Below are 26,055 nucleotides of genomic sequence, written 5' to 3'. Positions count from 1 at the left end.
TATTTTCCTACTGGGCACCACTGCATTGTCTAGCACTGTTCATCTTAGAGATGCTGCCCTCAGCAATATACTTGAGAAACGAGTTTCTCCTCTGTATCTCCTGAAGCCCTTAAATGTGTTCGTATCAGCTACCTTGTCTTAAAAAGCCCCTTTAGTCTGCCTAGGACAGTGAAGCAGATTGAAAATGGTCACAAAAGCTATCTTATTTCTCACACTCCTGGAGTCCATTATGTAACTCACAGGTGATAAGTTAATGGCTCAGTGACAGAAAAGAGGTATACATGTGGGAGCTGGAGAGGGAATGCTGACTTTGCAGCACTAAATTCACATTTCTCTAATGTGCTAAGTGCCATTATTACGGTGTTTATTCATGGTAACAGTGCCTGTCTTTAATCTGTAGGCTTGATGCTTGCCTGGAGCTTTTGATTAGAACTGGACGACTGCCAGAAGCTGCCTTCCTGGCACGGACTTACCTACCCAGTCAGGTTTCAAGGTACAGACTTTTCATTTTGGGAGGAAATATTTCAGATAAAAACAGAGTCCTTACCAATCTCCCTTTGGTTCCATATCTGTAACAGGGTGGTGAAACTCTGGAGAGAAAACCTCTCAAAAGTCAATCAGAAAGCAGCAGAATCCCTTGCTGATCCAACGGAATATGAAAACCTTTTCCCTGGATTAAAGGAAGCCTTTGTTGTAGAAGAATGGGTAAAGGAAACGCATGCTGACCTATGGCCGGCCAAACAGTACCCACTTGTCACCGTGAGTGCCTGGGGCGCCTGATTTTGCGTAACTGCAAGTAGAAGGGCATTCACAGCTTAAGGTTTTAAACTGTACTACATACGTTCTGATTTGATTGAGAGCTAGTATTTGGGATTTGGGCTAAGTTCATAGATGACTTATGCTTTCAGAATATTTCATTCCATCATTGCTTCATTCCCTGATAGCCAAATGAAGAAAGAAATGTTATGGAAGAGGCAAAAGGCTTTCAGCCCTCAAGATCTGCAGCTCAGCAGGTCAGTAGACTGCTACACAAGATAGTCTGGTTGAGATTTGTTGATTTTAAGTACCATCTCCCACTTCCTAATCCCGATCAGTCTTCCCTTTGGCAAAAACTTCGAATTCCTGAACAAATTCCTTTGTTTTGTGGATTTTCAGGAACTTGATGGGAAACCTGCTTCTCCTACTCCTGTTATCGTGACCTCCCAGACAGCCAACAAAGAAGAAAAGGTATTGACATCATACCCAGCTTCCCGCTGGACCCCAGCCTCACCCTCTTTCCACGTGAACGTGTGCTAGCTGTGCAGGCCTGTGTTTTAAGTGATGTAATCAGTTTCAGAGCAGAGGCTTTGAAATGGAAAGATACCCCTTTCTGACTGTTGGTTTAGTTCTCTTTGGATCATGAATCACAGGTAACTCTTCGTTAACACAGTACTACAGAACTCACCCTCTTCCTTTTGTTTGCAGAGTTTACTTGAGTTGGAAGTAGATTTGGATAATTTGGAAATAGAAGATATTGACACAACAGATATCAACCTAGATGAAGATATTTTGGACGACTAAATAATATTTCCCGTTTACTCAACTAAACAGATGATTATTATGGACAGGTATCGATCGTCACCCTGACCACCATGCTTTGGACTCTGAGAAACCCCTTACATTTTTTACATGTAGACGCTATTGCCCACTAGGAGCACAATGCCCTCATCTTCGGAGGAGTTTCTGTGCAGCATCTAAAGCACTGTTCGCTTAACTAAAACAGCTGTGGGCTTTGATTTTTTTCATACTGTCATTGGACCGTATCTCATAAAATCTTTTGAAATAATGAAGATACTTCAGAGTTTCCTTTTTGCAAAATGAAAACAGGATTCCAGTTTGGCTGAGCCAAAACTACACCTCTTCTAGGTATCAGCCCATGTTCTCTTCTCTTTGAATAACTATTTTCAAATAGCATCATTCATATTTTTCTTAGACTTGAGTATCGGTGCTAGACCTCACTGCATTATTCCCCTCATTCTGTATAACTTTCTTATGCCTTCCTCTGACTTTGTCTGGTAGTACCTATTGCTAGAGTCAACTCCCCTGACCACATTAAGCTGGGCTCTGTTTAAATTACCAACTGATCCATTTGGTAACACAGAGACATAGTACTTTTATTCTTTCTTTTTACACTGGACTCATCTGACATGATTAGAGAAATTCATAACCAGGCATTTAAATATACTTCAGTTATCCTCTCATAGCCTCAGAAAGTGAGTGGAGTAAATAGTTTTTTCTTTGTATTTCTGATAGAGGCACTATTTAGAGTCTAAAAAACAATTTTATAAGGAACTCTTAATTTTGACATTTTTTTTCAGTATTGACAGAAAACCAGCTAGAATTTAGTAAAATGAAGTTTATTTAAAAAATATTTTTAGGAAGCTGCAGAACTGCTAATGAATGCTTCTTGGTAAGCTTGCAGTGTTAATTCTATATATGCTCCCTTCTGTGCTTCTGTTTTTGCAAAGACCTGTTTAAAAAAAAAAAAAAAAGTTTTAAAATAGAGAATATACTATTGATAAAGTTCCTAGTGAAGTCCCAGTTTAAAAACCCTCCACATTTCACAATATTTTTCTGATTACCAAACAATAAGCATACTACATGGACAGAAAAACAGTATCACAGTTAAAGCAACCTAATTCCAAACACCAGAAGTTTCCAAACATGATTGTCATTTTTCAGAAAAAAATTAAGAAAACCTACACTGCTGGATCAAAATAAGAAGCATTAGGTTCAAGAGAAATCCAGAGGATGGAAGTTAGCAAGATGATTTTTCACTTTAAAGAATGGGCTTTTCCTACTCCACCTATAATGTCATCACTGGTTGTTTTTATCCTCAGTAAGCCTTATAACTGCTTTGCAGTAGCATAAAGTAATATTAGGAGAGAAGCCAGATCCACAAATACATGTCTATTGTGAGCATCAGAAAAGATGAAAATCATACAATGGTTTCCCCGCATCCTGAAAAAAAACCATCTCAACATTTACAGAGAAATCTGTGTAATCCCATAGTTTTGAGAGCGATACAGTTCCAAAATGAGAACGCACTATCCTCCCTGCTTCTGGACAGGAATGTGACCAAACTGGGCGACATGTGCTCTAAAGAGCACAGGAGCTGCCGCCCCACTATCTGAACTCCTTGGACTCCGGTGGCAGCTGTTTCTATTGTCCAGGCTGAAGAAATACGGGGCTCTAATCACTCTGGTTTAAGACCACGAATCTGTGTGTGTGTTGGTCACTCAGTTGTGTACTACTCTTTGCAACCCCCACGGGGTGTAGCCCTCTAGTTTCCTCTGTCCTAATCTCCTAATCTCCTCTGGGATTCTCCAAGTAAGAATACTGGAGCGGGTTACCATTCCCTTCTCCAGGGGATCTTCCTGACCCAGGGATTGAACCCTATGATTTCTTCACTCAATCACTACATGATAATGAATGTGAAAGAAGTCCCTTTACCTTAATTAACTGTAATCCCTCAGCAGCCTGCTCTTTGGCCTCTTGAGCTGACTGGCCATCAGGATGGAGGATGTGATAGAGCTGGACCAAGCTGGCGGCATCATCAACTCTGGAGGGAAAGGGTTTACTGTTACAAAGGGTTTGTTGTTTTCATTTTCTTTTTACATATTTAACTTTAGTTTATAGTTTTCTTCTTCGGCTTCACAGTCCTATAAAAGTATATGCTGAACTTTACATTTCAAACTTCCTTTGGGCCAGGGGGAAAAAAAACTTTTACAGCTTTCAGTTTCATATTTTCAAACCATTTTCAGGAATATTGGCTAGTTTAGGTTTCACAGGACAAGAGTCAATACAGACAGGTACCCAGATAATGAAAGTGAATATATTAAAAATGTGGCTGTATCCTTTCTGAAAGCAGAGCATCATTTCTCATAGAAACAGTGTTCTAACAGTGGGTGATTTCCAGGCTGGCCCACATCACCAGCAGATAGTAATAGAGAGGGTGGGTCTGTACCCTCATCCCACATAAGCCAGAGGCTGGTGGACATGGGGATGCTCAGTCCACTTGCCTTCAGGTGTAAACTAGCAGTGACATCTGCCGAGGAATTTTCATTGAGACTCTGAATTAGTGGATAAATGCTTCTGAGAGGCATCTAGAAGTCCAAGGAAAGACTCCCAAGCCACCTGTCAATTCACAGGATCCCATTAGTTAAAAATCAGCATCCTAGAGAAGCAAATTTGAAATTATGCACTCTAGATAGAAGAGAATTCAGGTTCTTCCTCAGCAATCTGTCTTGTCTGTCTCTTGTCACACAACTACCCATGATGAAGCCAGAACAAGAGCTCAATTCTTACAGTTTGTACTTAACCTTTTGAGAAATCTATAGGCAGTTTTTATCAACATTAAAACTTTGCCTTCCCCAAACTAAATAACCTCTATCCTCTCACACAGTCAACACCTTCCTACCATTTGCCACCTCAAAGCCCTTCTAGAGTGGAGTGGGAGTGGGGTAAAGAGTTTCTTAAGCCACGGTGACCTTAGAGAAATGCTCTGGGCTCATCCCAAAGCCTGTTCACCCTAAAGGTCATCTCTTGGTGAAACTGAGAAAACCAGAGCTGAGAAACCAAACTTTCCAGAGGAAAAATATTTGTTTAATGTTCATTATCTACTGTGTTTGTTGTACTCTAATAGTTCAACAAATGTGGCAACAAAAGATAACAGTCATTCTCTTAAAAGCTAAGCATGTGAGTCCATAAAGAGCTTAACTGGGTTTCTATATCTTGGTCACAGCAGGGCGTCTTTATGTTCATGCTACTGTATAATACCTGTTTCACAGAACGATTTAGCTTCAAACCCAGCCTGTATTTGAAATTAAAAGCAAGTAAATCCTCATGTAAAAAAATGTTTTAAAGCACCTCAATTCAAGACCAACAGTGGAACTTAAGTTTGAAATCTGTGCAGAATTCTGGCATGGGCTCCATTTGCCAAGGATATGCACCCTCTACTGTTTAACCTGGGATTTGCAGCAAACTGTCCTGCTGAGAATTCCCACAGGAAGTTTTACTTACACAGAGCAGGAAAGGTTAAGTACTCAAAATTCCCTCCCAGTATGCAAATATGGCAACCCACTCCAGTACTCTTGCCTGGAAACTCCCATGGACAGAGGAGCCTGGTGGGCTGCAATTCATGGGGTCGCTTAAGAGTCAGGCACGACTGAGCGATTTGACTTTCACTTTTCACTTTCATGCATTGGAGAAGGAAATGGCAACCCACTCCAGTGTTCTTGCCTGGAGAATCCCAGGGACAGAGGAGCCTAGTGGGCTGCCGTCTGTGGGATCACACACAGTCAGACACAACTGAAGCGACTTAGCAGCAGCAGCAGCATGCAAATAAATTGCTTCAGATGTAAAGCTTACATGTGATAAGTATTTCTATAATAACTTATGAGTACACCTTGATAAATAATTTTCAGCGAAATACATTCTGTGTTGCTCTAATTTCTTGCAAAAAATGTTAAATAATTTCAGAACATTTACAGCTGAGCAGCTTTAAATTCATTCACAGCTAATGCACCTAAAGGCAAGTAATTTTTGAACATGCTCATGATCACCAGCACCTCCTGCTTATGTGGGATGTGGACTGCAAGGAGATCCAACCAGTCCCTCCTAAAGGAGATCAGTCCTGGGTGTTCATTGGAAGGACTGATGCTGAAGCTGAAACTCCAATACTTTGGCCACCTGATGCGAAGAGCTGACTCATTGGAAAAGACCCTGATGCTGGGAAAGATTGAGGGCAGGAGGAGAAGGAGACGAAAGAGGATGAGATGGTTGGATGGCATCACCGACTCAATGGACGTGGGCTTGGGTGGACTCTGGGAGTTGGTGATGGACAGGGAGGCCTGACATGTTGTGGTTCATGGGGTTGCAAAGAGTCGGACACAACTGAGCGACTGAACTGAACCGAAATACAGGTTTACTGTAATGATAGTGAGAATTTCTTTACTTACTAAGATCGTACTTACAAATCTCTCTGAATCTGGTCAATCAATAAACCATCGATCTTTTTCTTATTTACAAAATACCAGGCCATTCCACCAAAGTGTCTTGTTGAACGTAAAAGGTCATACTTTCCATATTTATCTATATCTTCATAGGTCTGATGATGAACCTATCCATACAAAATGCAATTTTTCAGAAATACAAAAGTAAAAGTGAGCCAACATTACTGGATATACACCCACTAGCATGCGAGCTGTCCAAGAAAATATTAGTAAACCAGGTCTCCTGATCCTGCATCCACTATCAGTCATTAACTAGCAGGTATGATTAAGGACAGCTCGCCACTGGAAGTGTGTGGAACCTGGAACAAGTCTGCCAGACATTTATAACCAGATCAGTTACTCTTCAGCAGCCATGCACTACATATGAAGCACCTATTATATATATGGACCACTGGAAATAACGGACTTCCACTTCTCCTTTCCCCTACCCAGTCAACTATCCCACTCCATCTTACTAATTAATGTTCCTTTAGTTCTTCCAGACTGATCTTAAATGAGGACTCTGATGAGGGCATTCCTATATTAAAAAGGCTGCTGACTGAAGTCCAGATTCGTCAGCCTAGCATCTGAGGTTACCTGTGATATGGCCCCATCTACCTTTCTAGCTTAATCTTGAACCACTTCCCTAGGTATTCACCACATGTACAAGCAAAACAGATGACTGGCCATTTCTCAAGTCTACTTTTGTGTCCTGCCTATTGTTCGTACTTTCCTTTCTACCTGAAATACTTCTCCATCCACTTGCCACAATGTTCCCTATCCTCCTAAAGCCCTCTTAGGCCTTCCCTAAGAGCATGTTGCAGCCTTCTCTTAGCACCCAACATCTTAGACCTATGGTGGTGATTATACTTCCCCACAATCTTTCCTGGACTGCAAGCTTCGACAAGGTTCCCTATCCTAGTTCATGTCATCACCTCCACAGTAACACCTTACACACAGAAGGTACTATATGATTATTAAATTGCAACATAAGGCACATACTCTGCATTTTGGCAAACTTTAGTAAATAACTTTCCTTTACAATAAACTGAAGAAAAAATCTCTGCCATCCAGTTTGGGTACTAACTCTATCACTTATTAGCTGTGCAACTTTCAGCGAGTTACTTGACTCTCTAAACTTAAGTTCTCTCATCCTTAAAGGGTTGTTGAAAGGATGAAAATATCTATTTTGTGTACATCCAGCACTGGACAGGTGTTCAGGCATTTCCCTTTTCCTCCCCCTGTATTGAAGCTTATAACCTAACTCATTGTGTTGGACTAAAAAATCTTACTCATAACCATACTGACACCCATACTTTAGATACTATAAAATATACTCACTTTGATATAGTCAGCAGAATCTGGCTCAAACTGGGCAACGCAGAGATTGAGGACATCAACATGCCGGTCCTGACTGTACATGGTCTAAACCCACATAGCAGAGTTGGAATTAAATGAGAAGAAAGTGCAACACCTGTCCAGACACCATGACAGCCCTGCCCCTCCACACACAGGCCACATCTGTGCCCAGCACGAGGGAGGCAGAAACCACACACAAACCACATGTCACACCTGGATTCAAATCCCAGCTAACCCAACTACAAGACAATGACCCTACTTATCATTAGAAATGCCTGTGTTTATCAAAGCAAAATACCCAGCAGCACCAGAGCCAACAGGTTCAACAAAGAAATCACCACCGCCTCTATGACCCCAAAGTCATCTTACCTGAAGATTTTCTTCCCTAAAAATTACTGGTGTTAAAACTCTACGGCCTTCTTTGGGGAAATAAATTTGAATCATGCGGTCCCGTTCTTCCCAAGAGGCTTTGCGTAGCGTGCCACTTGGTTCTCTGACAACAATAAAACGCTCCTGAAATAGAAAACACAAGGATGAGTTTGTGAGGGCTGATTTTTAGTTCCAGTGTCCCACTAAGCACCATTATAAGAATAGTTTGCAATCAACAATATAAAATGCAACGGGCAAACAAAATGCAATCGTGTATGATTTCAATAATAATTTTAAACCTCAGATTTGGCGAGATTTGATACTTCCTTCACTAATCATCCCTGATAGCTCAGTTGGTAAAGAATCCGCCTGCAATGCAGGAGACCCCGGTTTGATTCCTGGGTTGAGAAGATCCCCTGGAGAAGGGATAGGCTACCCACTCCAGTATTCTGTCCTAGAGAATTCCATGAACTGTATAGTCCATGGGGTCGCAAAGAGTCAGACACAACTAAGAAACTTTCAGTTCAGTTCAGTTCACTAATCACTGCAGTGCCTCTGACGATCAAAAATCTAATGAAAGTATTTACTAAATATGAACTACAGTGGTAAAGTGAGTTGAATGCATAAAATGATTCAACTAAAAAAAGTTGATTTGAGATTCATCTAAATCCATTTCAGAAAAAAGAAGTGCTATAAACCTTTTTAAATTGTTTTCTCATCCTAAAGTCTCACCCAGATAAGACTTGACTATTTTATGGTCCATATTTAAAGTGACAAGGATAAATGGAACAAACCCAAGAATGTGGAATCTTACTTCCACACCTCTGCGAGTCCTCATTCTGGCAAGAGACAAATGTGTCAGAGAGACTGGTGCACCTGCCTCTGGTCTCTTCACTCTTTTTTTTTTTTTTCTAAGGAAATTCTTGTTTTATTTATGTATTTATATGGACTCCTTACACAAATAACATTCCTGTTCTCCTAAGGGTTTCTTCTATAAATTGGAATGGCCAAGGAAAAGCATTGTCTAATTTTGACTTGATTATACACGTTCAAAAGAGAAAGAGGGAGTGAAGAGAAAAGCGTTGGAAAGTCGACTCTGGGGCTCAGCATGTACAACAGACGAATCGGACTCAAGATTCATCCAGGTTGTCGGGTAGTTCCAACGCCAAGGGAAAACTAGGGGAGCCCACCCCACCCCACCCCACAGAGAGAATTTCTACAGCTACTCTAGCAAGGTGATCCAGCTAAAGCATAGGTTTCAAACTACAGAGTTTCAACTTAACATCTAAAATTTTAAACTGTAGCATTTCTGCGACAAATAAGCTCAGAGAGCTCATCTCAGAAGAAAAATTAAAGAACTATTGCTCTGATGAATGTTTGGATAAACAAGTACGGTGACCGCAACCAAGGTGTTGAGGGCAAAATCAAAGATCATCCCAGGCCAAACGATGCTTCCTTCACCTACTGGGTGAATTCCACTCACTGTCTGTACCACTCAACTGGCAATCTAATTTAGCACAGGCAGCATTCTTGACACCTCATAGATACTGTTAACTTTGTTTCAGAACTAGAAAAGGTCAGGAACTGGATTATAATTCTTTACAAAACCCAGAAGGACTTACACAGAGTTTTCCACACAGCTGATAAATGCTACACATCTGATTAGTGTTTAACCAGATGGTAGTGACTCTCAACTCTTCAGAACTTTAATAAGTCTCTGAATGTGTTTTAAGCATAATATAATTAAACCTTTCATCAAGCACTGCAAACAGAAAAAAATAAAATAGATGGTAAAGTAACACAATTGTTCCTCAAACGGATTTTGGCAATTTGAATTCCAAGTTCCTTTCTCCCTTTCAGGTTATAGAATGCTCCCATAACCAGCCTTCACAGCACTGCAAACGTATATTAAAATACTTCAAAGCAAAAATTCTAATAAAATGAAACTCTGATCCCATTCATTATGTCAGATATACAGGTGACTGACTACAGACATGGACACTGCTCACATCGCGTCTTCTAACCATAATCAATATGATAAAAAGATTAGCATGGGGTGGCCCTTTTTTCAACCCTATCACTATTAAATATTCTACTGCAGTTTGTGGGCTAAAATGCAAATTACTCTTTTCACTCATTACTTGAAAAGGCTCAAACACAAAACTAATGTATTTTATTTTATAAGTGCTAGAGTGTTCTTTTGGAACTGCCAATCAAGTGAAGAGGAGCTAGACAATAAAAACTACAGCAGATGAAGTGGTACCTAGAAATTATCTGGGCAAGTGGGATATTTTTACTGCAAATTCTGAAAAGTGAAAATCCTTTGAGAAGTCTGAGCTTTGGGGGCATCAGCAAGCATTCCATCTTCTCAAAAAGCTTGAGCTTTTTGAAGTCAATCTAGCTTGGGCAGAATCATTTTGTGATTAGACATATACTTACCCGATGTGGTATGCTGTACGATATATCAGTAAACACATATTTGGCTGTTTCGGTTCCTTCCAAAATCTTATCTTCAGCTAACACATCATTTATTGGTGTTCGCTCTTTCAGAACTGGTGGCATTTTTAATCTGACTTTAGCTGCCTCAATCGCCTGTCTTGTAGCCTAATGAAATAAAATATATCTTAGGGAAAGCCACAAAGTTACAGACCAAAAGGATCATCTGACAAAAGCAGATACTAATAAAGAAAAGTGCTAAAGACTTCAGACAGAACCTGTAGGTACAAATAAGTGAGTGAAAAGCCAAACTTGGGCTCCTGGGCCCTGGCCTTTGTCTCTGTGATGACAGCATCCGTCACAGGCTCAACCACTCTCAAAAACAGAAAAGGGAGGCTCTGAGACAGAGCCAGGCCACAAGAGCCACCCAAAACAGGACAGAGGATTTCACTTACTGGGTGCTTACTATGTTCCAGATATTGCTCAAATACTCTGAGTGCATCTGGCTCCTTTAATGCCACAACTACCCATATGAGCCAAGCGTTACTATTTAGAGGTCATTTTATGAGAAAGAAAATAGAGGCACACAAATGTTAAGTAAATTGCTAACAAGCTGCAGCACTACAATTTGAACCCAGGCAATTTAACTCCAGAGCCCATGCCCTTAACCACTGAGCACAGTGCTCCATGCCATACTGCTAACAGTGGTTCTCTGAGAGATGAAAGGGGCCTTTCACTCTTCATGTGCTATATACTTTGGGGTATTTGAACTCTGCTATGGCTCTCAATGATTTTTGAGTTGAAAGAAAAGCAACAATATTTCACATATTCATACATGAAAGGGTTTTCCACAAAGCACTCAATACCCATGACTGCAGGAGGACACCTGCCTGGAACAGAATACTGTTCAGAAGGATCTCACAATCTCACCAAGCCTCAGCCTTAAAGCAGCTCACAACCAATGTTTCTGCAGGAAGGAGGCTGGAGCAAGGAGAACAGAGGAAGGATGCTAGGCTGGTTTTGGAGCAGAGGTGGTTCCGCCTGATAGCCAGACCTGACCCGTATGTGCAGTCTGTCTGATTCTGGCAATCTTCCCTACTCCTCTCTGCCAGACTGCACAAGTTTCTTTTCTCAGTTCTGTGCCTGGAACTCCCCCTCAAATCTGGAGGGACCCTGAAAATTTTGTTTAATCTTTTAAAGAAAGATATTCTACCAATATTCCTACGTTCACATACCTCTTCCAACTGTGCCTGGGTCATTAGCTTGTAAGTTGGTGGTTTCGTTTCTTGTACTGCTGGCTTAAAAATCTTCAGTAAATCCAAGCCTGTCATCTTGATGAGTATGCTTTGGACTTCCTCATCCATAAAAGTAGGTTTCTTTATCTTTGGGCTACCAGATTCTGTTAAATAAGTTTTAGTAAATAAGATGGCAAAAATGACAAGACAACAAGACATCTAAATGGAAAAAGTCAATGATAAAAATGATTAACACCATGTCTACCTCAGTATGCACAATGCTAATACCTACAAGACTCATTCATTCATTTAAAATTTACTGGGCATTCACGATGATCGAGATACAGTTTCTGCCAAAAAGGCACTCAAAGTCTAGTGAAGGAAGCAACAGGATAAAAGTAGTTAATGCAATATTAATGACAATAACGGTTACTGCCAACCAAAGAATTGTTTCCTATTTGACAGGAGTTACACACATTTTCAGGAAGGCTTACACCAAGCCACAAAGTATGTACTGACATCCCAGTTTTGTATATGAGGATACTGGAGGCTTGCCAAAGACAATTAGCTATTAAATGATATACCCAGGATTTAAACCAAAGTTTATCTGATTCTAGAACCTAGATCAATTTCAATTTACCATCATGTTCCTCAGAGTAAGTGCTACATACAAGGGAGGTACAGGGGGTTGTATGATAACAGAGACTGAAACTAAACTTAGCCTGGGAGCAGAGAAAGGCATGGTAGAGTCAAAGAATGCTTCCCGGGGACCCTGAATAGGGCAGAGAAAAAAAGGGAAGGAAATTCTAGGCTGAGGGGTTCCATAGGAAAGAGAGGCCTGGATCACTGGACACGATACTGAAAAGGCCATGTGATGTTATGGAAGAAAGTTGGACAGGAGCCGAGACGCAGATCTCAGCTCTGCCCGCCCTAGTATGCCTATCCCTTTGCCCAGCCTCTACTGCCACTGGGGTGGGGGAAGCCATTCGTCCCAACCACCTCGTCCTCTGCTGGCCCTATAAATGCTGATGTCCCACAGGATTCTGAACTACACTCTTCTCTCCCTTCTCACATTCTTGATGGATTATCTCCTAACCTTCTGTAACTATTAACTACCTAGAAACTCTAAAAGCTGAATATCCAGCCAGATCATCTTCCATCTAACTACCCAACGGACATCTCGCATGTACGTCATACTGCCAAAGCAGAACTCGTAACTTCTCTTCTGTCACAAACCTGCTTTTCCTCCTATCCTTAGCACCATCCAATAGGTCACGTGGGCCAGAAACCTACAGTCATTCTTGACTTCCCCACTACCCTCCACATCTAGCCAACAGCATCAATAATAAAAATGGTAATGTTAACAGCTAACATCTGTTAGATATTTACTATGTGCCAGTACTGACTAATACTTTTACATACTTGGTACATTTAATCCTCATAACAACCCCGTAAATACTATGATTAGTCCCATTTTTACAAGAGGACACTGACACAAATCAATTGCCTGTTACATCTTATAAAGCATTCTTTAACTCTCTATTTCCCACTGCCACTACCCTAGTCAAGGCCATCCTATCTCTTGCCTCAGCCTTCTAACCTGTCTCCTTGCCTCCATTCTGACCATTCTCCACAGATCAATCACAGTCATTTATTAAATATGTAATCCAAACAACAGAAAAGAGTAACAAAATAAAGAGGTGGTTCTTTGAAAACAAAAACAAAACTGACAAACTTTTAGCTAGACCAAGGGAAAAAGAGGACCCAAACTAACAAAATTATAACTAAAAAAGACATTACAACTGATACTACAGAATTACAAAGGATCATAAAGGGCTACTATGAGTAACAATATGCCAAGAAATTGGACAACCTAGAAGAAGTGGAAAAATTCTTAGAAACATACAATCTACCAAGACTAAATCAGGAAGTAATAGAAAATCAAAGCAGACCAATTACTACCAAGAAGACTGAATCCATAATAAAAAATCCTCCAGTGAAAACAGGCTCAGGACCAGATGGTTTCACAGGAGACTTATCAAACATTTAAAGACAAATTAATGCCAATCCTTCTCAAACTCTTCCAAAAAACTGAAGAGCAGGAAGCACTCCCAAACTCATTTTATAAGGCCAGCATTATCCTGATACTGAAATCAATAAAGGATACTAACAGAAATCTACAGGCCAATATCCCTGATGAATACAGATGCAAAAATTCTCAATAAAATACTAGCAAACTGATTCAGCAGAACGTTAAAAAGATCGTTCACCAAGATCAAAGAAGATTTGGGACGCAAATACGGCTCAACATACTCAAACCAATCATTATGAAACATATTCATAGAAAGAAGGAAAAAGATTTCTTTGATAGATGCAAACAAGCACGTGACAAAATTAATGATTTTAAATTTCTAACAAATCAGGTAAAAAGGAACACACCTCAACACAATAAAGACCATAAATGACAAACACACTGCTAACATACTCAGTCAGGAAAGGTTGAAAGTCTTTTCTCCAAGAACAGAAACAAGATAGGGTTGCCCACTCTCACCACTCCTTATACAACCCAGTACTGGAAGTTCTAGTCTGAGTACTCAGCCAAGAAAAAGAAATAAAAGGCATCAGAATTGAAATGGAGTAAAACTGTCTCTCTCTGCAGACAACATGATGTTATCTATAAAAATCCTAAAGACTCCATCAATAAACTATGAGATCAACAAATTCAGCAAAGTTGCAAGATACAAAATTAATATCCCAAAACCAATACCATTTCTATACACTAACAACAAATTACCTGAAAAAGTAATAAAGTATCAAAAACATTATAATATTTAGTACTAAATTTAACCAAGGAGGTGAAAGATTGCGTTGCTGAAAACCACAAAACGTTGATGAAAGAAATCAAACGTATAATAAGTGGGCAGGTACTCTGTGTTCATGGATTAGAGAATTAATATCATTAAAATGTCCATACTACCCAAAGCTATCTACAGATTCAATGCAACCCCTACTGAGAGTTCAACAGCATTTTTTACAGAAGTGGAAAAAAACAATTGACAAATCTGTATGGAATCGAAATCACAAGAGACCATGTGATTGCCAAACCAATCCTAAGAAGAACAAAGCAGGAGGCATCACACTTCCAGACTTCAAGCCATTAACATGAAATCAAAACAGTATGGTCCTGGCATAAAAAAAGACACACAGACCAAGAGAATAGAGTGCAGAAATAAACTCATGTATATACAGCCAACTAATAATTGAAACTGTGTCCCCAGTAGACTTTGTGCTCTCCCAAGGCAACAGCCCTGTCTTGTACTGATCTCTGGCACCCAAGGTCTCTTACAGTGCCTGACACACAATAGCGCTCAGCACCACCTCTCACCTCAGACCACCTCACCCATTCCCCCCAGCTTCTGTTAACATTTTTACTCCAGTGTTTCTCACCTTATATGTAACTGCATATCTGACACCTCCACTTGAATTTCAAAGGCATTTCAAATTTCAAATGTAATGCATCCAAAACAGATATTTAATTCCACTCCCTCTCCCATCTCATTTCTCCTGCCTCCACAATGGGTTCCCAAACTACCTGGGTTCAGTCTCATTTCTGGACTTTTGCTTATGCTGTTTCCTGCACTTGAAATGTTTCTTGGTTTTCTCAACACGATTAACCAAGTTTCAACTGTGGTCACATTTTCTAGGAAACCTCCCCTGCCCTCCCAGCCTAGTTTAAGCGCCACTCTTCTCTCCATTGGAGAAGGAAATGGCAACCCACTCCAGTATCCTTGCCTGGATAATTCCACGGACATAGGAGCCTGGCAGGCTACAGTCCATTCGGGCGGATATAGTCGGACACGACTGAGCGACTATTATTCACTCACTCCTCTCCATCCCCAATCACAGTCCAGGTCACACTGCACTGCCTCTTCTCAATGGACCACGACTTCCCTCAAGCAAAAACCGATGTCAGTCTTAGTCCCCCTTAACCCCTAAACTTAGCGTGGTGCTCTACGAAGAGCGGAGCTCAAGCAGTGCTGCTTAGGCAAGGGAACGAATCAACAAACGCGGGTGACGTCCGACAGGATAGAGCCGCCTGGGTCTAAGGGCGCGCCACGGGAAGAACTGGGGCCCCCGCGTGGGTCTCGTCATCTGAAGGGCTCTAGATCTCCCAGAAGAACGCTCCAGGGGACGCCTAGCAGGTCACTCACCGGCCTCGGAACAGAGCCCACGGCATGGCGTTCCCGCCCCGCAGACCCCGGGCAGAGGCTGGAACAGGTCGCCGGGCCGGGGCCGAGCGCGGGCCCGGAAATAGACTCGCCCGGCACCCCGAGAACCTGCATGGAGATTCCACAGCGATAAAGACACTCTGAGGGTCGCCATCATTATCCGGGCCACTTACGCCGGAAACGGCTGAGAAAGATTCTGGGTCTCACGCGGTTCGCGCGGCACCCTGGGAAATGTAGTCTGGATGAAGGAGAAGGAGGAAGCGACGCAATTCCTATTTATAAAACAATAAACTTGTTTATAAAACAATAGATTGTTTCTTGTAAACAGCTCGTTCACACGTAAAAGGTGTTTATATGACCTTTTTTCTGGACCTTTCCTTCGTTTCCATGGCTCTAAATAACAAATTCCCACTTCCTGCCCAAACCTTTTCTCCCAGCCCCAGGTTTAAATCCAACTGCCTCAGCATCCTACTTTTCCATTCAAAAGTCTCACGCCCCCAACCCCCGCCCCCACCCCGCCCCACTGCTGCTACTGCTACTGCTAAGTCGCTTCAGTCGTGTCCGACTCTGTGCGACCCCATAGACGGCAGCCCACCAGACTTCCCCGCCCCTGGGATTCTCCAGGCAAGAACACTGGAGTGGGTTGCCAAATAATACCTGATTCCAGACCCCGATTGCCATGGCACCTATCATTCCCCTTCAACTCACACACCTTTTTCTGTCTCAGAATCTCAAGTCTCTTTTGCAGCTCTTTTCTCAATTTGTGCTCAATTATTTTGCTCATTTATCTGCTTGCTTATTTTTCTCATGCCATGAAATCAATGACATTATATATTGTGTTATAAGATCACCCAGCCTGGTACATATGCACACAGGAAACATTTGTTGAATAAATGACTAAATGAACGATTAGAGGATCCTGTTATGTTCTTCCCAGTTGTCCAGGATGTGCAGGTTTTATCCTCCCCTAGCCTGGTGCCCGTGCTAACTTATTCCCAACATCTGACTAAAAAGAGGCATTAAGTAAACAACTATTTGAATTTGCTAGACAGATAAACTCATCTTCTAACCTGACCTCATCATTGCCCAGTTAAGAGCTCTGTTTAGGAACTCATACCCTATTTGGGCAGGGAAAGAGAGAGCCCTAGGCTTGGTGCTGCATTCAGGCATGACCGCTGCCCAATATGTCCCAACACTTCCTCTCACACCTACAAGATAAAAGGTGTCAGGGAGTGCTAGTGGGATGCACGCAAGTGTCTCCCAGCCGTGTCCTTTCTCTGAGAATATACCACCTACTTTCCCAGAGGATAGGCTTCTGTGGTTGTGTTTGTCTTATTAACATCCTCCTAGATAAAACTGATTGGACAATGAGTGGACACGTAATGCAGGAGAAATGACTCGTTGGACGTTGCATTAGTTCCCTATAGCTTCTGTAGCAAATTATGACAAATTTGGTTACTTATAACAACAGAAATCCTCTCACAGTTCTGGATACCAGTCATCTAAAATCAGTATCACTCAGCTAGGTCAAAGTATTAGCAGAGCTGTGCCCCTTTCAGAGGCTCCAAGGGAAAACCTGTCTCCCAGATTCTTGTGACTGCAAACACTCCTTGGTTTATGGCTGCATCACTATAATCTCTGCTTCACTGCACCTTCTGTTCTGTGTCCAACTGCATTTTACCTCACTCTGTAAGGTTATACATATGATTGCATTTAGGACCCACCCAGATAATCCAGGATAATCTCTCCATCTTCAAATGCTTAATCATTTTTGCAAAGATCCTGTTTCCATATAACATTCATAGGTTACAGGAACTGGGAAATACATACCCTTTCAGGAGGAGGAACATTTTCAGCTGACCCCAGCTGTGCAGGCACCAAGCAGATTTTATCTCAATATTTCAAACTCAGAAACAGTTGATGGGTATGTTCAGAAAGGGTTGGGTAACTGTTCAGAAAGATTTGGAGCAGACTTTTCCAGCAATATGCTCACTAATCAACAAGCAGAGAGAATGCCAGTCTACAGAGAAAGGCAGGAAAAGGGATCAGAAACATAAATGGCAAACTAGGGTGCTTGAGAAAGAGAGGAAGGGAGGGGTGTGCTATCTTGTCCAGAGATGCTCCCACCTTCCTGTATTAACCTCCTTTTCTTGGGCTACACTAAATTACTGATGGATTACCAAGATTCTTAATTTCAGCTGTAACCTTGGGCAGATGCCCACATCTTTCAGAGCCTCAGTCTCTCACCCAAAAACTGAGTATGATGATAGTACTTATCTTGCAGACTCTGAGGACAAAGTACATTCAAGATCTAATGCCTGGTGTTTCCAAAGGGGACACAAGAAGCAAGAAGGTCATGTGGCAGCAAGTTGGTGGCTTTCTGAAGATCGTCACAGGGAAAGCTTTACAGCATTATATGGTCATCGGTTAAGAGTCTCTGGCTACAGAGTGACAGAAATCTTTCTTACAAAACAGAGACAGAAGTGATGGGAAGGATGCTTAATATCTCACAGAGTTAAAGAGAAAGCTGAACAGCCAAGCCTCAAGAAAGACTTGAAGGATGGAGGCTCCAATGTCCCCAAAGGCAAGAACTTAAGAGAAATTGCTTCAGGATGTCAGAATGACTTGATTCCAACTCAGTTGGCCCTCTGAATTACAAATCCACAGGTTCAACCAACTGTATGTCAAAAATATTAAAGAAACAACATTTTTAAAAGTTCCATAAAGCAAAGCTTAAATCTGCCATATGTCAGCAAATATTTACATATCATTTACATTGTATTTACAACTATTTATATAGCTTTGGACAGCAAGGAGATCCAACCAGTCAATCCTACAGGAAATCAACCCTGAATATTCATTGGAAGGACTGATGCTGAAGCTGAAACCCCAATACTTTGGCCACCTGATGCGAAGAGTCAACTCATTGGAAAAGACCCTGATGCTGGGAAAGATTGAGGGCAGAAGGAGAAGGGGGTGACAGAAGATGAGACGGTTGGATGGCACTACCAATTCAGTGGACATGAATTTGAGCAAACTTTGGAAGATAGTGAAGGACAGGGAAGCCTGGTGTGCTGCAGTCCATGGGGTCACAAAGAGTTGGACACAACTTAGCACAATACACAACAACAACAATATAGGATTTACATTGTATTGGGTATTATAAGTAATATAGAGATGATTTAAACTGTGAGAGTGTGTGTATATTATAAGCAAACAGTATGCCATTTTATGTAAGAGACTAGAGCATCCTTATACTTTGGTGTCTGAGAGAGTCCCAGAACCAGCCCTCTGTGGATTTTGAGGGATGACTCTACATGCTTCCCACCAAATTTAAGTTCCTGGTGAGAGAAGTGGATTGCCCTGATGGGGCTCTGTTTACCCAGAAACGGGAAGTTGATCCTCTGACAGTTCCAAGACAACGTGGCTGCATCTAGCAGTAGGATTCATCAGGTAAAATACGGGAGAGGGATCACCAGCTCTGTGGAGCAAGAATGAGTCCTATTATTTGTCAAGCAAAAATGTAGTGATGTTTCAGTTATTCAATTGTGATTTTACAAGGTCTGAACTTTTCATTATTTCTCTAAAGGGACTAGGATTTTGCCCTGGTCGTTTAGAATTCTTCAAGATAAGGGTGTGAGGATAGATGTCAGGGAGATGGATGACAGAGACTGAGGGAGAAGGGTAACAGTTTGGACAATCCAAGAACCCTTTCAATCTTCAGCAACACCCTTGCAACTTACACATAATCTTCAAAACCCTATCTTTGAAGCTGTCCCTAAGGGCCACATTTGCCCCCATTTTTATCCTCACCCAGAATGTTTTCCCCTGCTCCTGTTCAAGGTCCAAATCTCCAAAAGTTTCCCACACACACAAATTCCAAGGCCAAAGCTCCTCTGTGCACTGAGAAGGAACCATTAGCAAGGAAAAGAGTAAAGTGAGAAGAGGTACATGATGATGGGAGGTTCCCAAAGAAGCTGCAGCAAATAAGGTCTAAGTGGGGACAATGGCCATTGATGGGATGGGGCCTTTGTACCAGGAGGCAGGGAGGTAAAGATGGTGGAGTGTGGATAGGTTTTGAGTGGAGAATCAGAGGGCCTTCCTGATTCTCAGCCTCTCTTCTCTGAGCAGTGGAAAGCAAAGTCATTGGCTGAGAAAAGGCAGGGTTGTATTGGGAGCTGCAGGAGTGAAAAGTCTGAGGAGCTGGTGGGGGCTGTGCACAAGGCTCTGATGCTAGAACTTGAATCCACACAGTCCACCAAGTAGTGGGAGGGTCTGAAGCAGTGCTAGAAAGGAATCAAGATCTGGAAGCCAGGAAACTATTTCTGCTAGTTCCGGAGGAAAACAGAAAATACTTGAAGATGTGCCTGGAAGCCTGTGCAAGGCTGTACCTGAGCAGAAGAACCATAAGCAATGGTAAGGATGTTATCAGACCTGACAAAGCACCTTCCCACTCACTCAGAGCACTCACTCAGACCACCTTCCCACTCACTCAGAGCACAGACTTCTCATTAGTCCTGTGTGTCCTCATAGCAGACTGATGAAGTAGACAAGGCAGATACTGATATTCCCATCTTCTATACATAAGCTGAGATTCTGCAGAGTTAAGGGTCTTGCCTAGGGCCACCCGATCTAGAGACAAGGCTATAAACTTTGTGGTCCCTGGCAGCCGTTACAATAGAAAAGCTCTGCTTCACGTGTGTTTAGTAGGGTGAGGAAAAAACACTGATAGTTGCAGAAATAATAAAGACTGAACATGGCCCAAAAGAGAGCAGGCGGGGAGACTGTCCTCCCCCACAAGATGATGGGGTGGATGAGTCAGTTCTTCCAACCCTGGAATTATCTGTTGATCCTCAATTTTCCACATGACACTCTGTCTCTTTTCTTCCGACAGCACCTACTGAACTACAATTATACCCCAAACTGAACACTCAAAACAGAAAATGATTGCCCAAAGCCAAGGCTACATCTGTCTGTGATGACAGGCAAACTCTCTGTCCTATGGCACAAGGACATGGATATCAAAGGCACTTAGGCCAGCTCCTTCCTGCCATTCTGGAGCCCCATCATGATGCAGGCCCAGAGGATCACCGCCTGTCACAGTGGATATGATCTATGATAGCAGACACTTGGCTCTCCTACTCGCGAGAGCTGGCTGCTGTCAGGTTTGGTATGTGGAACATTTTGTCTGAGGGATATGCTGGCCTGGGTTGAAAGTAATTCCCATCAGCTCAGAACCGGGTGGTCTGTCACAAGGTTATTTTTCAGTTCGATCTGGACTCAGGAAGTCTTTCAGACTGAGAGCTGATATTTTCAAAGGTTAATAAGCCCATCAGAGATTTCTTTCATGGGAAAATGTGATGCATCTGATTGCCCTGACTTGTATGCGGTTCCCAGATCAGGACCTGAGCATTATTTCACTTCAGACTCAGGACTGCAGTGTCCTCAAGATGCTTGGGGCCCAAAATGGGAGAAGCATTGGCTGCTACTAATGGAAAGCCAGATAGGGCAGAATGTATGGTCTTAGGACGGCTTTAGTCTGTGCCTGTGTGTATGTGCACATGCAATGTGTGTGTGTGTTTGGCTATATGTGTCACACAAATGTTTATGTGCATGTTTGTCTGTCTTCAGGGGGCGTGTGTTTGTGCATATGTGTATGTCAGGGTGGCCAATTGGTGTGAAAGTGCGTGTTCAAATATGTGCATACATGCATGTATGTATGTGTTATTTTGAACGTGTGTGCATTTGGGTGGTCTTGTGTATGCACTGATGCACATTCGGTTCAGTTCAGTTCAGTTGCTCAGCCCTGTCCAACTTTTTCCAACCCCATGGACTGTAGCACACAAGGCTTCCCTGTCCATCACCAACTCCTGGAGCTTACTCAAACTCATGTCCCTTGAGTCAGTGATGCCATCCAACCACGTCATCATCCGTCATCCCCTTCTCCTGCCTTCAATCTTTCCCAGCACCAGGGTCTTTTCCAATGAATCAGTTCTTCACATCAGGTGGACAAAGTATTGGAGTTTCAACTTCAGCATCAGTCCTTCCAATGAATATTTACAACTGATTTCCTTTAGGATTGACTGGTTGGATCTCCTTGCAGTCCAAGAGACTCTCAAGAGTCTTCTCCAACACCACAGTTCAAAAGCATCAATTTTTTGGTGCTCAGCTTTCTTTATAGTCCAACTCTCACATCCATACATGACTACTGGAAAAACCATAGCTTTGACTAGACGGACCTTTGTTGGCAAAGTAATGCCTCTGCTTTTTAATATGCTGTCTAGGTTGGTCATAGCTTTTATTCCAAGGAGCAAGTGTCTTTTACTTTCATGGCTGCAGTCATCATCTGCAGTGATTTTGGAGGTTCCCCCCAAAATAAAGTCTGTCACTGTTTCCATTGTTTTCCCATCTATTTGCCATGAAGTGATGGGGCCAGATGCCATGATCTTAGTTTTCTGAATGTTGAGTTTTAAGCCAACTTTTTCACTCTCCTCTTTCTCTTTCATCAAGAGGCTCTTTAGTTCCTCTTCACTTTTTGCCATAAGGGTGGTGTCCTCCGTGTATCTGAAGTTATTGATATTTCTCCTGGAAATTTTGATTCCAGCTTGTGCTTCATCCAGCCCAGCATTTTGCATGATGTACTCTGTATATAAGTCAAATAAGCAGGGTGACAATATACAGCCATGACGTATTCCTTTCCCAATTTGGAACCAGTCTGTTGTTCCATGTCTGGTTGTAACTGTTGCTTCTTGACCTGCATACAGATTTCTCAGGCGTCAGGTCAGTTGGTCTGGTATTCCCATCTCTTTAAGAATTTTCCATAGTTTGTTGTGATCCACATAGTCAAAGGCTTTGGAATAGTTAATAAAGCAAAAGTAGATGTTTTTTTTTTCTGGAACTCTCTTGCTTTTTTGATGATCCAATGGATGTTGGCAATTTGATCTCTGGTTCCTCTGGCTTTTCTAAACCCAGCTTGAACATCTGAAAGTTCATGGTTCACGTACTGTTGAAGCCTGGCGTGGAGAATTTTGAGCATTGCCTTACTAGTGTGTGAGATGACTGCAAGGTGTGGTAGTTTGAACATTCTTTGGCATTGCCTTTCTTTGGGATTGGAATGAAAACTGACCTTTTCCAGTCCTGCGGCCACTGCTGAGTTTTCCAAATTTGCTAGCATATTGAGTGCAGCACTTTCACAGCATTATCTTTTAGGATTTTAAACAGCTCAACTGGAATTCATACATGTGTTCAAACACCTATGCTGGCCTGGAAATGGGGCAGTTTAACGATTAGAGATTTGGAATCAGACAGATATGGGTTCAAATTCTAACCCTACAATTTACTAGCTATATGAGCCCTTGCTATTCACCACCTTGGCTTCCTCCTCTCCAAGCTGGGAGGAGAACAGCTTCCTCATAGGCCCAGGGAGAGGGTTAACAGCCATGGAACAATACAGCCCTGGCACATAGTCAGTGCCCAGCAAGTGGTAGATAATATTACTGCCATGACTATCATCTCCTCCACCATCATCATCATTCTTGCCTCTTGCCATTTTGTTCCCTGGCTGTGTGGCATGCGTTTTGTCTCTTTAAAACCCACCCAGGGCTGCAAACATTTCAGATGTAAATGAACTGACTTGAACTAGAAGTCCAGAGAAATGAGTGACCACACCAATTCCCCTCATCCACTGTGACTTTGGCTACGTCAGTAAATCACAATTTCCACTCAGCCAAGTGGCACAAGTAACAATCCCCACTCAATGAGTTTTTTTCTGTGCTGGTACATCTTGCAGAGATGAAGGTAATTAAATGATTGTCAACTGCTTTCTGCACACCCAGGCCTGGCATAGGGCTCCATGGAACCTATGAGAAAAGAATACACATATCCTTGACCTTAACAATTTCCAGTGGACTTGCCCTGTTGTTTTGTTTTGTTTTGTTTTTAGGGATGTTTGTGCATGAAAATTTACTTGATATGATTCATAAATGAAGAACACACTAGAGCAGCTCTGTACTCAAAGATAATTGGAAGAAAATACATAATATATAAGCCAAAATATTCACTCAAACAGTCATTCTAATTGGTGTTCATAAATCTAAAATTTTAAATGTTTTGTAAATATGAAGAAAAGAAGATAGCAATTCACTATTCAATAAAATTAAAAGTCAAAGTTTTCAAAATATTACCTTTGACAATGCAAATACTGTTTAAATTATTATTAAAATTTTTAATATAGAGAATTCCCTGGCAGTCCAGTGGTTAGGACTTGGTGCTTTCATTGCCATGGACCTGGGTTCAACCCCTGGTCAGGGAACTAACATTCCACAAGCCACATGGTGTGGCCCAAAAAATAATAATAAATTATAAAAATTAATGTAGCTATTTTTCACTATTCCCCTTATTCTTATCTCTGTAATTTCTTTGTTTATTTTTTAACTTTACAATATTGTATTGGTTTTGCCATATATCAACATGAATCTGCCACAGGTATACACGTGCCCTGTTGTTTTTAAAAAATAAACAATTAAACAGGCTTATTCAGGAATAATTGGTGTACAATAAACTACACACAGTTGAGCTATTTCAAATCCTGAAAGATAATGCTGTGAAAGTGCTGCACTCAATATGCCAGCAAATTTGAAAAACTCAGCAGTGGTCACAGGACTGGAAAAGGTCGGTTTTCATTCCAATCCCAAAGAAAGGCAATGCCAAAGAATGCTCAAACTACCACACAATTGCAGTCATCTCACACGCTAGTAAAGTAATGCTCAAAATTCTCCAAGCCAGGCTTCAACAGTACCTGAACTGTGAACTTCCAGATGTTCAAGCTGGGTTTAGAAAAGCCAGAGAAACCAGAGATCAAATTGCCAACATCTGCAGGATCATGGATAAAGCAAGAGAGTTCCAGAAAAACATCTAGTTCTGCTTTATTGACTATGCCAAAGCCTTTGACTGTGTGGATCACAACAAACTGTGGAAAATTCTGAAAGAGATGGGAATACCAGACCACCTGACCTGCCTCTTGAGAAACCTGTATGCAGGTCAGGAAGCAACACTTAGAACTGGACATGGAACAACAGACTGGTTCCCAATAGGAAAAGGAGTACATCAAGGCTGTATATTGTCACCCTGCTTATTTAACTTCTATGCAGAGTACATCATGAGAAAGGCTGGGTTGGAAGAAGCACAAGCTGGAATCAAGATTTCTGGGAGAAATATCAATCACCTCAGATATGCAGATGATACCACCCTTATGGCAGAAAGTGAAGAGGAACTAAAAAGCCTCTTGATGAAAGTGAAAGAGGAGAGTGAAAAAGTTGGCTTAAAGCTCAACATTCAGAAAACGAAGATCATGGCATCCGGTCCCATCACTTCATGGGAAATAGATGGGGAAACAGTGGAAACAGTGTCAGATTTGATTTTTGGAGGCTCCAAAATCACCGCAGATGGTAATTGCAGCCATGAAATTAAAAGATGCTTACTCCTTGAAAGGATAGTTATGACCAACCTAGATAGCATATTCAAAAGCAGAGATATTACTTTGCCAACAAAGGTCCGTCTAGTCAAGGCTATGGTTTTTCCAGTGGTCATGTATGGATGTGAGAGTTGGACTGTGAAGAAAGCTGAGTGCCAAAGAATTGATGCTTTTGAACTGTGGTGTTGGAGAAGACTCTTGAGAGTCCCTTGGACTGCAAGGAGATCCAACCAGTCCATCCTAAAGGAGATCAGTCCTGGGTGTTCATTGGAAGGACTGATGCTGAAGCTGAAACTCCAATACTTTGGCCACTTCATGTGACGAGTCGACTCATTGGAAAAGACCCTGATGCTGGGAGGGGTTGGGGACAGGAGGAGAAGGGGACGACAGAGGATGAGATGGCTGGATGGCATCACTGACTCAATGGACATGAGTTTGAGTGAACTCCAGGAGTTGGTGATGGATAGGCAGGCCTGGCGTGCTGTGATTCATGTGGTCACAAAGAGTCGGACAGGACTGAGTGACTGAACTGAACTGAAACTACACACAAATAAGCTTATGATCTGATAAGTTTTCACCTATGTATGTACATGCCACATAACCATCACCACAATCAAGATAATGAACATGTCCATCAGCCCATTTCTTCCTCCCATTCTTCCTGTACAACACCTTCCCCCAGGTAACCAAGCTTTCTTTCTCTACAGACTGGTTTGCATTTTTTAGAGTTCTATAAGCTCCAGATTATAATCATAAGCACGAATTCTTTTTTTGGATTTTTGCATTCAGCATAATTATTTTAAGCTTCATACATGTTATCATGTCAGCATATTCCTTTTTATTGTTGAATAATATTCCGTTATATGGATGTACCACAATTTGCTATCCATTCACCTGTTGAGGAACTTTGGGGGTGTTTTTCT

The 26,055-nt window shown here is 41.8% G+C and overlaps 2 protein-coding genes across 3 annotated transcripts in view; one reads left to right on the top strand and one right to left on the bottom strand.

The window, feature by feature from the left end:
* Positions 1–1,825, top strand: part of COPB2 (coat protein complex I subunit beta 2) — a 32,974-nt gene extending 31,149 nt beyond the window's left edge. For both annotated transcript variants that reach the window (XM_086368374.1, XM_086368448.1), the window contains exons 18-22: positions 401–493; positions 579–759; positions 945–1,013; positions 1,156–1,227; positions 1,465–1,825. In XM_086368374.1, coding sequence (XP_086224500.1) covers positions 401–493; positions 579–759; positions 945–1,013; positions 1,156–1,227; positions 1,465–1,560 — 511 coding nt within the window. In that variant the 3' untranslated portion in view covers positions 1,561–1,825. The remainder of the gene's footprint in view (positions 1–400; positions 494–578; positions 760–944; positions 1,014–1,155; positions 1,228–1,464) is intronic.
* A 555-nt stretch (positions 1,826–2,380) lies between these two features.
* Positions 2,381–15,822, bottom strand: MRPS22 (mitochondrial ribosomal protein S22). Its single transcript, XM_086368564.1, has 8 exons — positions 15,643–15,822; positions 11,432–11,595; positions 10,200–10,364; positions 7,761–7,904; positions 7,374–7,457; positions 6,015–6,160; positions 3,493–3,601; positions 2,381–2,509 (listed from the first exon to the last, which is right to left on the bottom strand). The coding sequence occupies exons 1-8, from the start codon at positions 15,815–15,817 to the stop codon at positions 2,414–2,416; spliced, it is 1,083 nt and encodes a 360-aa protein (XP_086224690.1). The 5' UTR covers positions 15,818–15,822; the 3' UTR covers positions 2,381–2,413.
* Between the last annotated feature and the right edge of the window lie 10,233 nt (positions 15,823–26,055).

This window comes from Bos grunniens, chromosome 1 (genome assembly GCF_055505025.1).
Source record: "Bos grunniens cultivar Pamir isolate PY7600 chromosome 1, Bosgru_T2T1.0, whole genome shotgun sequence".
In the NCBI taxonomy this organism is placed as follows: Eukaryota; Metazoa; Chordata; class Mammalia; order Artiodactyla; family Bovidae; genus Bos; species Bos grunniens.
Note: the sequence above shows the minus strand (reverse complement) of the source record. Positions and strands in the feature narration are given on the sequence as shown.